Consider the following 16825-nt stretch of genomic DNA (forward strand, 5'->3'; position numbering starts at 1 on the left):
GTGGGTCTGCTCAAGATACTACAGGTATCACAAAAATATATTTCAAACAAAATAAAAATAAAAAGCAACACCAAAAATACAGAAACTTTAAAAAAAAACTAAATGGAACTGAGGGTAAGGAAACACCAGTGAAACTATAAACAAACCGAATCCTTCAGTATTAAAGTTTAAGACATGAGTAAATCAACGAAACCAACGAGTGATAGTTTCAGAGAGAGCTTTTCACATATTAATTTATACAATAAATACAGCATAAAAGTACAGTTAAGCCATCACAATGTCACTGAACATCCTCCACTGTTACAAGATAACAGCGAGATGTCCACTGAGCATTGGCAATATTCGGCCGACGGCAGCGCAGCGTACCTCCGATGCATCTTTACATTTCACTTTTGAGGTCACTTTATTTACATAAATCAAAACAGTAATACAAAAACAGTTCTTCCTGCAGTGATGCGCACAGGGCCTGGACTGCATACGCTGCTTTCAGACAGCTTTAAGAAAACTACATCTAAGGCTACAATAAAAAAATAACAGAAACTTCAGTACAGGTAAATGAGATGCTACGACTAAAACTGTAAACAGACCTCTTAATGCAATAATTAGAAAATCCTCTTGGCGTAATAATATTTTAATATTATTTGAGTTTTCTGATTAAGTTCAAGAACAAATGTAAAATCTATGTACAATGCACAAAAAAAAAAACTTCTCTACTCTTCCTTGGGCCGTATTTATTTATTTGATTTGTTAATATTTTTCTGATAAAATTTTTATTTAATAATTATATAAAATATTGTTACTTCTTTTGCAGTGAGAATTTTTTAGTATCCTTAAGGATCCATGGTATTATTTAATGTTCATAAAAGAAATAAATCAACTACAGCTTATAAAATATTGTTGATTCAGTGATTTAGAAACCCTGATTTTTTCATGTCCTTGTTAAGGAAGTATCCAAGTTCATATCTGGATATTTGAATTGTCTTTTTATGTAAATGTGCATTTTATATATTAGAGATGCATCAAAAAAAGCTTATTACAATTAGTTCGTATAAAACAACTAATTATATAAATAAGTGTATGAGTTCATCATCTAAAATCCATCTAAAATGTTTAAATTCAAATAAATGATTTAGTCTTTGAACAATGAAAGCCCCCATTATGCATGTTTCATTTCAGTCCTAGATGATATCAACAAGAAAGTTGTTGTGCTAGCTGCCAGTACCAGCTTTTAGTTGTTTAAAATGAGTAATGCTGGCTGTCACTTTGTCAGTTTGCTGGACAGAGTGACCTTTTCCCGCTTTTAATGATTTTAGAAACGTGTCAGATGGTGGCTTGTTGGTTCATTGGTTGTTTTGCAGCCTTCATTTGGTGTATCAGAGCACTTTGAGGTTGCAGAGGTACCTACTGGCTTCCTGCTGCTGGATCAAATCATACAGCCTTACTTTCAGCTGTGTGGTTAATTTATTTTACACTCTGACCTGCTTCCTTGCTAGCAGGTAATTGCTCTTAGTGTATGACACTTTGCTTATCAGTTACTGGGACCAAAATTGGTTGGTCTCCAGTTTTACTACCCCGCTGGAACATGAGGCCAGATCTTGTGTTTAGCGGCAGCAGTCCTCTGGGGACAAATCATAATTTAACTTGAGTCGCCCTTGTCTCGTTCAGAAGTGCTGTTGGTGGCTCTTCTTTGGCTCATTATTGACATCCTGAAGCTGTGTCTGGTGCTCCTCACCTCACGGGCAATGAAGTAGTAGCACATGGCGTCCAGACAGCAGGTGATGTTTGACAGGCACATAGCAATCTGTAAGAATAGGCTGATACTGGTCTGGGCACCACAGTCGTAAATTACTTTACGATGCACCTGCAAGTATGTGGGTCACAAAAAACATATGTTTACCATCAAAGCAGCATGTATGACAATTCAGGGTTTTTGTTTCTTTTTTTAAGAGGTAGCACTGCATTGTGAACTGCAGGTACTGTCTGGCTTTTTTTTTTTTCTATGAAGATCATCTCTCTGCACATCTGCAGTACCTACACTTATTTGATAATTCATTTTTAATCATTTATCATCAACGTTTGAATACATTTTTCTATCCACAAATATCAAAATGACACAAAAGTGAGGCACACTGCACCCTGGGGAGGACACCTCTCAGTATTTTGATTGTTACAATCATTTAACCTTTTTTTGTCACATCGTGTGTTCTACTAAAATAAAAAGCAAAATGTTGCTGAGTCATAAAATTTACTGCTTCTTTCCCCCTCCCCCAGTTTCAGCTGCAAAATCAATGTAATGCTCAAATCGAAGTAAAGGAGCTGTCTCACTAAATCAATTAAAGGGGATTTTAAATGACCTGGGGACAGTTAAATGTTTGCGCCTGAATATTACTAACCCTGTTCTTTTTTTGGCCCTACACAATGACTTTTACTAATGTTGTAGGCTTTTTTGTCATTTAAGTTCATCATGTCTGTACAGTCATCATATCATCCTGGTTAAGTAAAGATTAAATAAAAAAAAAAAAAAAAAAAAAAAAAAAAAATATATATATATATATATATATATATATATATATATATATATATATATATATATATATATATATATATATATATAATTGTTATAATTATTGTTATTGTTATTGTCAGTCTATTGTATTTCTTAAATTGTATTTCTTAAATCATGTTTGTTACCTGATCCAGGATGCATACTGGTCTAACGATAGGTGTCCGTTTGATTTAGCATGAAAACTACCAAAAACTGTTTCTTCTAATGACAAAATAATCACAGCTCATTATTTCATTAAAGTGATTAATAAAGAAATCAATAACTTTCCTAAATTGGTTTATTCAGCACATAATATATTTTTCAGATTCAGGCTATCCATTGGATAACTTTAAAAATTTAATATTGATAATATCTGCTGAAGATAAATATGATAAAGAACAGCTACTAAATGAACCATAAGGTGATTTGTTTGGACTTTTGTTTCAGTTTCTTTCTTTACACTTAAAATTTGCCTAAAATGAGTTTTCAGTTTAGCTCACCAGAAATTGCAGAAAGATGCCCAGGTGGCTCGGAGTGAAAGGCACCAGGAACGCGCACAGGCTGCTGTAGATGATCTTCACACAGGCCCGGCTCTGGGAGCTGTGCTGGCCAGACTGCTGAAGTGCCCAGATGATCTTAGCTGAACAGCAAACCACCACCAATGCAGGCACAACGAATCCAAACACCTGCACACTGATGATGATCGCAGGTTGCCAGCCATTTTTTGAAAACTCGTGAAAGCAGTGAAAGGGCTCCTTTGGATCCTTATGCCTTTTTAACTGGGACATGGCTGGAAAGATTGCTGCAAACACCAGCACCCACACAACCACGCAAGCCCCCACAGCCATTTTGGGTGAACGCAGCTCCTTTGCTTTAAACGGATGACAGATAGCCACCCATCTATCTACAGCTATACACATAATGATGTATATGCTTCCGTATATCCCATAAAAATAAAGCCCTTCCAAAACTGAACACAGTCCCTGGAGGTTGGGATCCCACTTATTATTAGTGGCATGCATTTTGAAGGGAAGAGGGAACAGGAGAAGCAGGTCCATCAGAGCCAAGTTCATCATGTAGATAGTGGATTCAGTCTTTTTGCGCAGAAGGCCGCAGAACACTACCAGCGCCGCAATATTGAGAATCAGACCAAAGACGAATATAGGAATGTAGAAGACCAGCTCCAAAACTTTCATCAGTTCATCCACATGAGAAAAATCACATGTCATGTTGTTTGTCATGTTGGCACTGCAAAATAATAGTTGCAATTTATTTCAACACCTCTGGCAGGATTTCAGATAAAAGTTGCCTTTCCTGTTTTGTTACTCGTTCCCACACAGAAACGGGTGTATGATACGCCACTATACCAAGCCACTAGAAACCTCTCAGCTGTGGGTACAGGAACTGTGAACTTTTTTTTTTTGTTTTGTTTCTCGTATAAACAACATGGCAAACATAAGAGCTTTCTGAACATTATTAAACTTCAGGCTCTTGATTTTCTTGAAAGCAGGAGCTACACTCCCACTCCCACATTTTACCCATATTGTATTTGAGCCTTTTCACTGTAACTTTCAGCATTTCAAACGAAATACCTTTGCTGCTATATCAGATTTGGAATCTGCAACAACGCAGTCAAGTGGTTCTCTGTATAATATTACTTGGTTAGATAATAACAACAGTGCCATTTGCATCTTTGTGTTTACTGATTTATTATCAGTTAACAACAAATGAGCAGGTGTTTCATAAAACGCGCTTCTCTGCACTGCAATGGTGTCAGCTTGCGATGGACAAAACCCCCCAAACCTGCTGCTATTCTGAGTGAAGCAATGGTTTAACACAAAAACTAAAAATATATCTCTGACATGAATGTCTGTGTATTGAGAAGACATTTCCTTAAATAAAACTAAGGTTACACAGCTAGGCGCATTTTTACTGTGTGTACATAGTGTCAGTGGCAACATACGTGTTATTGCACTGATCAAGGTGAAAGGGCCTTTCCTCTTAGATCAAAATATTTTTGTATTACAAAGAAGAATCTTGTTTGCATCTATTCTATATCATCTATAAGGCAATCTGACTTGTAACGTAAAAATTTATTAAAAATAAATATTAAAAAAAAAAAGAAGAAATATGTCTTAATTTAAGCTGCTCATGTTTGGCTCATCATTGGCATTTTAACTGCACCACTTTAAAAGTCTAGGCACTCTTTTACTATCTGCTGTCAGTACAGTGGAAAATGTGAAATCTAGCTGTGCTCTTACCTCATGCCAGTCTCTGTCAAGTTTCAGTGTCTGACTGTCTGTGCTGTGCCAGACGCACTTCTGCTTTTCAACCTTTGTTGTTTCATCACCACTTCCTGAGTCATGCCACACATCATGCATGTGTTCAGATGCGCAGTATAGCTGTTTAAAATCAAAGCAGACGTGAACCTGCCGAGCACGTCTGCTGAAACTGTATTTGTGTGTAAACATCTGAAGAGAGGAACAGTAGCACTCGAAATAATTATGTCTGTGTTTAAGTAGTGCGAGACATTTTCCTGAAATGACTGGGTGGCTTATTCTGATAGGCTGCTTTCCTCTCTCTATCTTAATGGGCTTTCTTTACTTTGACTGGCGGCTGGATGAAAGATTAAGTCTAGATGATTCTTTTACCCTTTTTAAAAATTCTTCAGTGTTAGTTGCAGGCACGATAAACAAAAGAGTAATATGTGCTTCAAACTGAATGTTATGCCAGCATCTGCTCACAGATGTAATGTGACAGCATGCTGATGTATAGTGGTAGTAGCAGTAGACCTGCAGTGCTCCATGACTGGCCTGCGATATTACACACCCACTGCGTCAGTCATAACAATTGTAGGCGAATATATCTTTAAGGGGTAGGTTAATTAACATGGAGTATAAGCTAATTTACATTATGAGCTAATGTATGCAAGTAGTTGGTGGAAGAAGTGTGGCTCATTACTAAACTTGTGATTGATAAGTCGATGAGCCAATGAGCTTGTGGTTTCATGTTAAATCCATTTTCTTTGCAATCAAGATGGCGACACTGGAAATGTGCAAATTGGGACTTCAGAAACCAATGGGTGATGTCATCATAGCTATGCCCCCCCCTTTTTTTTTACACTTTCTATGACCACAACCCAAAACATGATCTTTTTTAAACCTAACCAAATATTTTTGTTGCCAGAATCTACCCTGAACACTGAACATTATCTAAAACTCTCTGGCAGAAAACACTGCACACACAGCTGCCTAAGGTGAAGGACTGTCATTAGGAAGCTCTTGTATCTTATAGTCTTCTTGGTATATTTCACTTTAAAGCAGGCTAAAATTCTAAACTAAGATGATAAATAACATAGTGATTTACACCTTTGAATGATTCCCCAGTCTGATTCTGGGAGGAGACAAATCCTTTTGAGGTTGTGTCAGGAATAGCATTCAGCCTAAAGGAAAAAGCCCTGCCAAATCAAACATGCAAATCTAGCCACTTGTGAATAAGGGAGCAGCTGAAAGTAGCTTTTTTCTATTCGTTTTTACTCAAAACTAGCAAAACTGGCGGTAAAAGTTATGGAAGTTGTCACTGAAGTGATGGTTATTGTTAATAATCCTGAAGAAATTTAAATATCTGTAACTTTTATGGAAATCTATCCAAAAGCGGCCGAGACCTTTCATGTAAAGCCACCTTTGCCATTCTTGTCTTTGTTTACTACACAGTAAGCATCAGAGGCAGCGACAGTGACCTAGTGGGATTCAACCACTGGACAAATCCAGTAGCTGTTGAGACATTTCAGGCTGAACCAAAGTGGTAAACCAACCCAATGACCATCAGACCGACTTAACCATCTCAAGTGCCTCAATTCTAGCACTCTAGCATTAGCTAAAAGGCTAAAAGGAAAAACACTTATATCAGATGTAGACACAGACTGATGAAAATAAAACTCAAGCAGAGGAAACAGTTATTGATACAGTATTGCCTAATACCACAAATTTCTCAAGAGTGATTGTGGTTTGGGCTTCCTCAGACTAGAATTTCCATGTCTAAATTTGCTTGCATGAATTGTGAAAGGCTCCTAATATTTGAATATAATATGAATGGTAATTTATATAATGTAATGTGTCAGATTTTGGCTTTCTGTTTTTTTTTTGTTTTTGTTTTTTTGGGGGGGGGGGGGGGGGGGCAATAAGTAGTTTGTTTACAGTTTCTTGGCAGTCACTATTAATAAAGCATGATGCCTCCAGTACTGTGATTTCAGTAGTAGTGCTGTTATTAGTAACTGTACTGCTCTGAGTTGTCCTATGTGAAAGAAAATTTCTGAACCCGCTTTCAAAGCGATTTTCCTTTCAAGTGTGTGAGAAGCTGCAGAAGGAGATTTAGACTGTGATTATGTTTAAAGGTTTCCTGGTTTCAAGTACTGACATGACTTGACTGAATTTAAAGTGTGAGAATGTGCTCTTGCCCGCTTTTGTCTGGCAAGACAGGAATATAGTTAAATAAATAAAAGATTGAAGTGTACTTTCAGTTTTAAATTTGAAAATTTAAAAAAAAATGCTTTCACTTTTGGTGAAACCATATGACCGTTTTCTGTAAATAAAGTTTCTTTGTATGAAGTCATGTGAAAAAAGTATACCTGCTTTCAGTTGTAAGGTTTTACATGTCGGGGCATTTAAAAAAAATAAATAATCAGGTCCTTTCCATGTAAATACAGCAGCAAATGACATATTAGACCGAGTTTTTATTCAACATGAACTAAGCCAGAATTCAAAAACAGCGTGTGAAAAACTAAGTACACCCCCTGATTTAGTAGTTTGAAGAGCCACGTTTAGCAGCAGTAACCTTGGAGTAGGTGTTTTCCGTATGACTTTATCAGTCACTCTCACTGTTGTGGAAATATTTTAGCCCACTTTTTCTTAACAAAGTTGTTTCAGCTTATTGAGGTTTGTGGGCATTTGTTTCTTCACTCTTAAAGTTTTGCCTCATCGTTTCACTTAGGTTGAGGTTTGGCCTTTGGGTCTTTGCAGCACCTGGACTATTTTCTTTCTTTTCATTGTCCTGTTATCTGACCCTGTTCTTGCCAAGCTGTAGCTGTTGGACAGATGGCCTCCCATTTGACTCTAGAATAATTTTGGATACAGAGGACTTCATAGTTGACACAGTGACTGCAAGGTGCCTGGGCCCTGTGGCTACAGAACAAACCCAAATCATCACCTCTCCACCACCGTGCTTAACAGCTGGTATGAACTGTTTGTGCTGCAAAGTTGCTGAAATTGCAACTTTGCCATGCTGTGCTAAGCTGTGCTGTCATGTTCTTTTTAGAGAGAAGAGGCTTTCTCTTGGCAACCTTTCTAAGCAAGCCATACTTATTCATTCTTTTTCTGATTATACCATTATGAACTTTAATATTTATCATGCTAACTGAGGCCTGTAGAGTCTGGGGTGTAGCTCTTGGGGTTTTTTTTGCGGTTTCTCTGAATGTTGCACAGTCTAACGTTGGGGTGTATTTGTTGGAATGTCCACTCCTGGGAAGACTGGCAGCTGTGAATAATCTTTCTCAATGCAGAATGATGGACTTCAGATTATTTCAAAATGGCCTTATAAGCCTCCCCTGACTGATGGGCAGCAACGATTGTTTCCTAAGATCATTGCTGATATTGTTCCTCCATGGCATTGTGTTAACACGCAGCAGATCAGCAAACCTCCAAACCCTCTGCTTTTATAAAGGTGCTCACACTTGCAGATGACCAGGTAATCAAGTGTATTTGATTTGCAGCACCTGGTTTGTACTTAGCCTCTTAATTCATTTATTGTGTACTAATATATAAAACATCAGAAATGAAAGAGGATATACTTTCTTTATCAAAACTATAGTTATTAAAGACACATATCACATTTTTTAAAAATTAATATTTAGAATTTATAAAGGTTTTTGATATATAGCAAAAAGTTAAAAATTAAATAAATCTTCTCTGATGATGTGACTCACTGTGGTTTATGAAACGCCTCGAGGAAAGACTGTCGCTTCTTTATTTTGTGAAACCGAACATGATGAGCAAAGGATGAATAAGAACTGAAGGACATTGCTTGCCCACATGGTAGTGACTTGTCATTCACAAGGTAGCCATGACATAAACCATACCATGCTTCATCACGTTTATTAATCTAAATGGAACCATAATTCACAAAATGAAAACCATCTTCTAGTAAATATGAGTGAAAATTAGTGATTGAAATGGAAGAATGAAAAGGAAGAATACCACTTTAAGACCCAACTGAACTGGCTTAAATATTCAAACCTAGATGCCCATCCTTTGCATATGGTCTAAGACTATACACAAAAATGCATAATCTCGAAAAATATCACAGCTGACTCAATAATCCTATGCAAACAAAGACAGAGTTAGTCACAGACTGTTAAGATCAGATTCATTCATTTAATGTGATAATACAATGGCACCATCCAGCTGTATGACTGAGGACTCTGGGTTGTACAGAAAAATATCTCATAATACTGTTATAGTAATTTTCCCCCCTGCAAAAAAGAAAAAGACACAAAACAAAACCACACAAACATGCAAAGACACATTCATCCAAGCACTAGCTGCGTATTTGCTCTGCAGGTACAAACAACCCTGCTATTTACATTCATTAAAGAGGCCCTTTTAAAAATGTTCTCTTCTTAATTTGACTCTACAAATGTTTGTTAATGGTGTAATACAAACTTTAAAAACTTCTGCACGGTGACACCAACAGAATATTTTAGAAATGATTTAGGCACAGTCACCTGACTGAAAAAAAAAAAACCTCACATGTAGGGCTGAAAAGCTCAAATACATGTCTCACTGATTGGAAAATTAAAACACAGACAAACAAAACCACAAACACTTCCTGTTAACAAAGAAGCAAGAGCATGTACTGAAGAAAAAAAGACAAAAATGAGACGACTGGAAAACAAATGGCTCACAGCCATTTGTTTTTAACCAAAAAAAAAAACAAAACTACAAATGACACCAACGGTATTGTACTGGAAGAGCCAGCCAGTTTCTAAGATTGTTCCTTGCGCAACAAGTGGACGTGTTGAGCAACAACTTGAGTGTTTCTACATGTATCTGCAAATCGTCAGATAAGGGACCTGCCACAATTTTCAGCCTATAAAGCAAAGCAAAAAAAAACATGTTTTACACATGGGTCGAGCTGGGAGTTGATAGATCGAGCTGAGAATCGGAAGAGAAGCGCTAATGCACAAACAGTCATGCATTACAAACACACACACATGCATACACTCATAAAAATTGATGTGTTTTCTCTAGGAGGCGGTCAACTTCCTGAGCGTGATGACAATGAGAGCGAGGAGGACAGATGCTCCCAGGAAGACTGCTATAACTATGGCTGTGATGGCCCCCGGCCCCAGAGCCCCTGCGCACACACATACACGCACAGTCAGGAAAGTGAACATATTTGGTGGTCGTGCACTCTTGAGCAATCAAAGAGACGGTTTTACCTTCCTCTTCATTGAAGACCTGTGTGGGATCCTCATAGCCAGAGGTGAAGGGCAACTCTGATAAAATGGGGGGTTTGGTGGTGATGTCACTCGGTGGCTCTTCTCCAGACAGGGTGTCCTGGTTGTCTCTGGTTGCTGAGATGGTGTCTGAAACTGTGTCTGAAGCACAAGAACAACAAAGCCAACTCTTTAAAAAATAAATAAATAAATAAATAATATATATATATATATATATATATATATATATATATATATATATATATATATATATATATATATTGCATGTTTTGCATGTTTTTCTTGAAGCAGTCTTTTTTTTTTCCTTTAATGATGAGGCGCCAGATTTGCTAATGGACCGGCTTGTCTTTTTGTTAGGTGGGATACAGAGCTGCATGCATGGGGCCTTCTGTAATGACTCCAACAGCGTCTCTCTTGTCTAACTGGGTTAACAGCTCAGGTCTGGGTATAAAGATGTCTTTGTAGGGGATGAACATTTTGTCCGTTTGAGCTCCAGGTAGCCTCTCAACATGTTTCTCTTTTTTTTTTTTTCCCAAAAGGGTTCAACCAAACGTAAACAGAGCAAACAAACAAACATCCTGGAAGAGAGGAAGCAATTTACTGACTCTGCTCTCAACTTCACTCATCTGTTCTCCTTCCAGCCCAAATCTTTTTTGTCTGGCATTCCTCTGCTCTGAGCATCTAGTCACCCTGAGACTTTTCACACCGCTACGGTAGCCAGAAACACAAGGTGTCTAACTGGGCTTCATTTTTATGTTTCTTAACCAATTTTTAGAGTTCTTAAGATGCTTAGTTGGAGAGTTTAAACCACTTTAAAGGCTCGGTGATTGTGGTTGCCTCCATCACTCTGGCAATTGAACAGCTGTAAAGCTGTTCTTTAAAAATCCAAGGGGGAAAAACTGATCGTCATCTCTCCTTAAAAAACAAACTCGTCATAGACAAGCCCACCCATTCAGACCCTCACGGATTCAATTATTCTGTCCTCAACTCTGCGCATACCAACAAAACTGTAACGCAAACATATTTGCACTCAGCTATTTAACACTACGTATTTACTTTGTAGTCTTTGATGCCCTCAGGAAAGGTCTTCACCCTGTTTCAGGCTTACTAAACATGCCTTATTTAGTTGCTAACAGGGGGGTGGGGGCATTGGCATGACGTAATTACTAAAACCAGTGCACATCATATCATATCTTGTTAGCAGTGGTATCTCAGAAAATTCTGATATGCAGTCTGATGTGAGTATTGACTCGGAGTTGTGCGAAAGTAGCTGGCTGAAAGTTTGGAGGCCTGGGGCTGTGGCCAGCTCATGCATCAATGAGGCCTTCAGCTGAGGGCACAAAAGGCAGCTTGTGCGGTCACGCAGGGCAGCAGGCTGCAACCAGTAGCAACCGGACAGGCTCTAACCAAGCACTGACTGGGCACTGGATGTCAAACAAACTTGTTTATTAAATATTCTCTGTATGTGAAAGGCTGTGCCTTCTGGATAGCGTGATTTAATAAGAAGGTAAAAAAGAAAATAATAACATGATGTTTTTCTGTTGGGTTTGTTTCCATGAGGAGGAGTTTGAGTCTCTAGAAACAAAGATTAATCTTATCCACTATGTCTGTACCCCAGCATATTTTGACCCACAGTCCTTTCACATGACCCCTCCAAAAATTTCTATTAATCATATAAAAGTGGTGATTGTTATAGTATTTTTTCCATACATGACAATTATAAGTCTGGATATTTAGGTGGCTTCAGTCAAGGTTGCATTTATACTAGAGAAATGTTGGAGATTGTAACCATTTATGCACAACATTTAGCCTTATACTGCAATACATCAATGCAACAAAGTTAGTTAATGCTTAATTGAATAATTCATCATAAAGCATTTCTGATTTTTAAGGAATGTCTACACAGTCTCGGTTCCAGCCAGCTTCACTACAACAGCACATCATATTATCTAATGCATGCTTTCATGTTAAAAGGATAAATAATACTTTTAGCACAGCTAAAAAAAACAAAACAAAAACATGTTGTTGATTAAAGAAGTAATTCATTTGGATGGTAGCGTGTCTGGATCCTTGGTTATAAATTAATCAGTTATGGTCTCAAGATATCCTTCAAAAAACTCAAACTATTCCATAAGAGAAACTGCCAACCCTCCTCCAACAATTCCTTACCACAATGTGTACTGCTCCCTTCACAAACCAGCACAGTCTGGCTCATATGGATACCATTTAATAAAGATGCCTGTTAAAGACAAGTGAGGTGTGTGTTTCTCAAATGTACTTCACTTCTGAACTTGGGCCTCCTATTTGTTGTTGTCCTTTTTGTTAGAGCAAATTTGCTTTGTTCTGTGAAGGAGTAGTACACACCAGTGTCTGAAATAAATGTTCCTGCATGGAAGAGCTTTCATTTCTAAGAATAAAAATATGAGTTTAAGAAAGAAGTTATTTTCTGAATTTGATTTTAAGCCCTCAGAATACTCAACTAACAAACATTCAACTAGTCAAATTTATTGGGCCTTAACCCCTTAACTGGCAAGGGCCCGGTGACGGGCCGTTTGTAGTCCCTTTTATATGGCAGGCTAGACCCTCCCATTTTTATTGACACGTCATTCGGCCAATCATGTAACTGGCTGCAACAAATCACCTGACAAAGCTACGTGACGCCCTCTGAGTATTATTGGCTCTGGGAAACCCATTTCTTAACATGATTGGCCGAATGAGGTGTCAGTCAAAATGGGCGGGTCTAGCCTGCCATATAAATGCACTTCATTCGGCCGGCGGACCAGACGCAGCCAGTTAATAGGCTATGAAATGGGTTGTTCAGAGCCAATAATAACCAGAGGGTGTTATGTAGTTTTTGTCAGGTGATTTTTTTGCTGCCAGTTAAGGGGTTAAACCAGCAGCTTTAAGTTGTGATAGCGTGTGTGTTACTGTATATACTGGATATAGAAAATGTCAGTTTTGTTTCTCTGATTGAATTAAGACATACTATAACTCTAGATGCCAGCCTTTCTTATCCAGCACAGACTCATTACGGTTTTGGCTGGCTGCAGGGAGGGCTGATTTCAGACACTAAAAACACAGAAAGCCATTTGTTGGGGCCTCAGGCCTCCTTACGCGGGATTTCACACCAGCCAGACAGGTGACAAAGCACGCAGACGAGTGTGTATGAAAAGCAACCTGGCAAAGCGTTGAAAACCACAAGTAATGCAGTCCAGACATGACATGTTTGGTGTTGTGTACCCTTGCTTCCCCCTCTTTAAATACCACGGGTGGTGGACACATTTTCCACAGTAAAATATTTGAGAAATAATTGGTGTGTGTTTTGGATTTTACTCTGAAACAAGGACAGCATAAAGAGACTTTCTTTCCTAGAACTGGTGTCCATTTTGCACTTACACAACTACACTGCTAACCCTTCCTTGTACGACAACGCCATGATTCTCAAGATCAAGGAGAGTGTGGGTGTGTGAGGAATTATCACACTGCATTGTTTAAACTTCTTGTTTGAGATTTCTCAGTTTGTTTCCAATGCTGAGTCAACCAATTGCCTGTCACGCTCATTTGGATGATGTTGTGGTCAAGGCTTGTGACAACATTTGACAACAATGACACTGCAACCGTAGCACTGCAAAGACCTGGACTTATTCACACTTCTGTTCGCTGGTGAAACTGCTCGTTTTTTTCTGTGATCCAACAAAAAATGTCTCCTCAGTGTTGGGAGGCATAGAAAATTTGTTTACACCTTACAACTGCACACTCCAGAGTTTGAGAAATCCCACAAAATTTAGAAAACTGTTTTAGGACCATAACTCCTGCAGACTTTTCTGTCATAGTATATGTAGGTGTTATATAAACAGTGACAGTTCACTCACACACACACACACACACACACACACACACACACACACACACACACACACACACACACACACACACACACACACACACCCTCCTCTTTTCAATACAGGACAGGGAGGACCTTGTTGTCCCACTGCCCTCTTGACAGCTACTCTGACCTCTAGGCCTGAGAATTGACCTACAGACTCCAGAGATTTTCTCAAATGGATATAAGATACATACATGTATATTCCAAAGAAAAACTGACAGAAGTAAGAGAAAGTGAAACAATGAGCAATGATGTGGCAGTCTGACAAGCTGAAATAGCACTTATTCAGAGAACTAATAGGTTTTGTGTGAAATGTTCTTCTTACCATCTCTAAAATCTCTTCACACACATGAAATGCACTCCAGAGCACCAAAATCCAAAGCAGTACTACACTGAATCACTTCAGCTTAGCTCGAGTGAGAGGGCGGTGAGTTTGAGTTTCATACGAACATCAGGCTCAGCAACTGAGTCATCCTGTTTTTCAAAGAGCAGCTTTCACAGCTCTCACAGTTCTCACAACTTCATCATTTACATCAGGCTGCCAACACACACATCAGGCCCTTGATGTGCCTTTGTGGGAAAGATGGCATGAATATACAAAGTTTTTGTTTGATAGTTGTGAGAAATGTGGGGAACAATGTCTAAAACCCTAAAAAATTTGCTCATATATGAAAAAAACTGAGCTGTAATTAATAAAAACTACTTTATTCTTTAGTGTAACGTCTTAATAGCTAGGAAAAAAATTGCCTCAACTTACTTTGTTGAAAAATTAATTTGCCCACATTTCAAATTTGACAAATTGTGGTTTTGCATGTGTTTCACCTTGATTAGCTCCAGCACACACAGGTGAACTTATTTATATATGTGTTAAACCATCCACAGAAATATCAATCATACACAACAGGAGGTTTACCTGCATGGACAAAGACTACCAAGAGGCTGAAGAGTACTAGCAGGAGAAGTCTGCAGATGCTGCTGCTGCTGTGAACCATGGCGGCTGCAAATGATGAGTGTCTCCAAAAGCTCCTCAAGCAGAGGCTCCAAACGAGTAGCTGATTCTATGAGGGAAGCAGGAGAAGAGTACAGGGGAGTGCAGGAGGGAGAAAGGTAGGCAGCTGAGGGGAGAGAGAGAGAGAGCTAGTGGGTGGAACTAGGTGTGTGAAGGACTGTCTGGACAGTGTGGACTTTGTGAACACATCATCATGGGGGCACACCCACTCCATAACTCCTCCGGTCACATAGTTGGGGTGAGAGGTAAACATTTGGGTCAGGTCACATCGTACAGGCCTCTGCTGGACATTTAGTTCTTAAATGAAACATCAGAGTCCAAACAAGAGGATGTCAGTGATGAGAAAACAGGCAGTCTTCTTTCTGTGTGCTTAGCTGTTACTGCATCAAATATGTGAACAGTATTTTAAAGGGTTACTTCAACAAACTGGCACCACACTTCCAAAAAGTTGGTGGACTCTCATTAAAATACCAGCTCCTACACGTACCGCCAGACTGGTGCCAAGTGTGATTCACTTCACTCATTCAAGATGACCTTGGGTTCCTGCGAGCTCACCTGCTGCAGGAGCCGTGGGTCTGCTTTCCTGATTAGTGAGTAGTAAGTGACCTACCTCTACTGCCATAATTCATTTAAAGTGGCAAAGAAGCCGTGTAGCAGTGTCATTTTCATTTACTGTTTCTGTAAGTTTACTTACAATTGTGGTCAGAAGTTTACAGACACTCATCATATGTGTGAATGTCATGGTAATTTTGGGCTTTTAATGAGTTAATGAACTGTTATTTTCCCAGGGTGGAATGACTGTACAGCATACATATTTAATGACTTAAAAAAAATAAAAAATCAAGAATTAGGTGTACAAGTTTGAATTTATTTTGAATTTTCTCTAATCCACACAGGGTCAAAAATATGCATGCAGGCTCAGATATATGCAGTACACCCCCAATAATATTGGTAATGTCCCTTAGCAAGTTGCACCTTGACCAGACAGCTTCTGGCATAATTCTGGTTGGATATTTGACTATTCTTTGGTTTCCTGGCATGGACCTGGATTTCGAGTGTACCGTAGTCCACAAATTTCCAACAGTGTAACGTCAGGGCTTTGGGAAGGCCATTCCAGAAGCTTAATGTTAGCCTGCTTCATCTGTTTCAAAACCAGCTCTGATCTGTGGTTGGGATAATAGTCCTGTTGGAACACCCAACTGTGTCTTCCTAGTTCAACCATCTAGTTCTTGATTTGAAATGAAGTTGAAGAAATTGGAGGTAGTTCTTAGCAAAACAGAGCATGATGCTTCCGTCACCATGCTTAACAGATGGTGCAGTGTTCTTAGGTTTGAAAGCCTCACCTTTATTCCTCCAAACATATCTTTATTTGTGGCAAAATAGCCTAGCCTTTGTCTCATCTGACCATAAAACTTTTTTTTTTTGGCTTGTCCAAGTGGGAAGCTACAAATTTCAGTTGGGCTTGAAGGTTGATTTTGGAGCCGGGGCTTCTTTCTTGGTCAGCACCCTCTCAGTCCATGGAGATGTAAATTTCGCTTTTCTGCAGTCAATATCACTGGTGTTCTAGCAGTTTTCAGTTCATGACAGCCTTGAACCTTGATGGTTCCTGGATTGTTCATGAACATCCTAACCATATTCTTCTCAACTGAGGGTGACAGTTTGGGTCTTCTTCCAGACCTTGGTAAAATGGTGACACATCCAAATAAGTTGTACTTATATACAATTGTTTGAACTGATGATCTTGGAATCTGCAGTTGCTTAGAGGTCCTTAGACTTTCCCATTGTTCTAAGTATGGGCCAATCCAATGATTGCTGTCAAACAAATTGTTTTTATGCTTACAAAGAGAAACTGGTTTGTGATTTGATTTTCTC

At 38.7% G+C, this 16825-nt stretch overlaps 2 protein-coding genes across 2 annotated transcripts; both read right to left on the bottom strand.

Moving 5' to 3' along the window:
• Window positions 1-1169: 1169 nt before the first annotated feature.
• On the bottom strand, window positions 1170-4827 carry LOC115796407 (G-protein coupled receptor 55). The gene is made up of 3 exons (XM_030752809.1): window positions 4807-4827; window positions 3046-3793; window positions 1170-1861 (listed from the first exon to the last, which is right to left on the bottom strand). The coding sequence occupies exons 1-3, from the start codon at window positions 4809-4811 to the stop codon at window positions 1637-1639; spliced, it is 978 nt and encodes a 325-aa protein (XP_030608669.1). The 5' UTR covers window positions 4812-4827; the 3' UTR covers window positions 1170-1636.
• A 4181-nt stretch (window positions 4828-9008) lies between these two features.
• Window positions 9009-15064, bottom strand: snorc (secondary ossification center associated regulator of chondrocyte maturation). The gene is made up of 3 exons (XM_030752874.1): window positions 14858-15064; window positions 10041-10199; window positions 9009-9955 (listed from the first exon to the last, which is right to left on the bottom strand). The coding sequence occupies exons 1-3, from the start codon at window positions 14934-14936 to the stop codon at window positions 9846-9848; spliced, it is 348 nt and encodes a 115-aa protein (XP_030608734.1). The 5' UTR covers window positions 14937-15064; the 3' UTR covers window positions 9009-9845.
• Window positions 15065-16825: the final 1761 nt, after the last annotated feature.

The sequence above is a fragment of the Archocentrus centrarchus genome, chromosome 17, assembly GCF_007364275.1.
Source record: "Archocentrus centrarchus isolate MPI-CPG fArcCen1 chromosome 17, fArcCen1, whole genome shotgun sequence".
Lineage (NCBI taxonomy): Eukaryota > Metazoa > Chordata > Actinopteri > Cichliformes > Cichlidae > Archocentrus > Archocentrus centrarchus.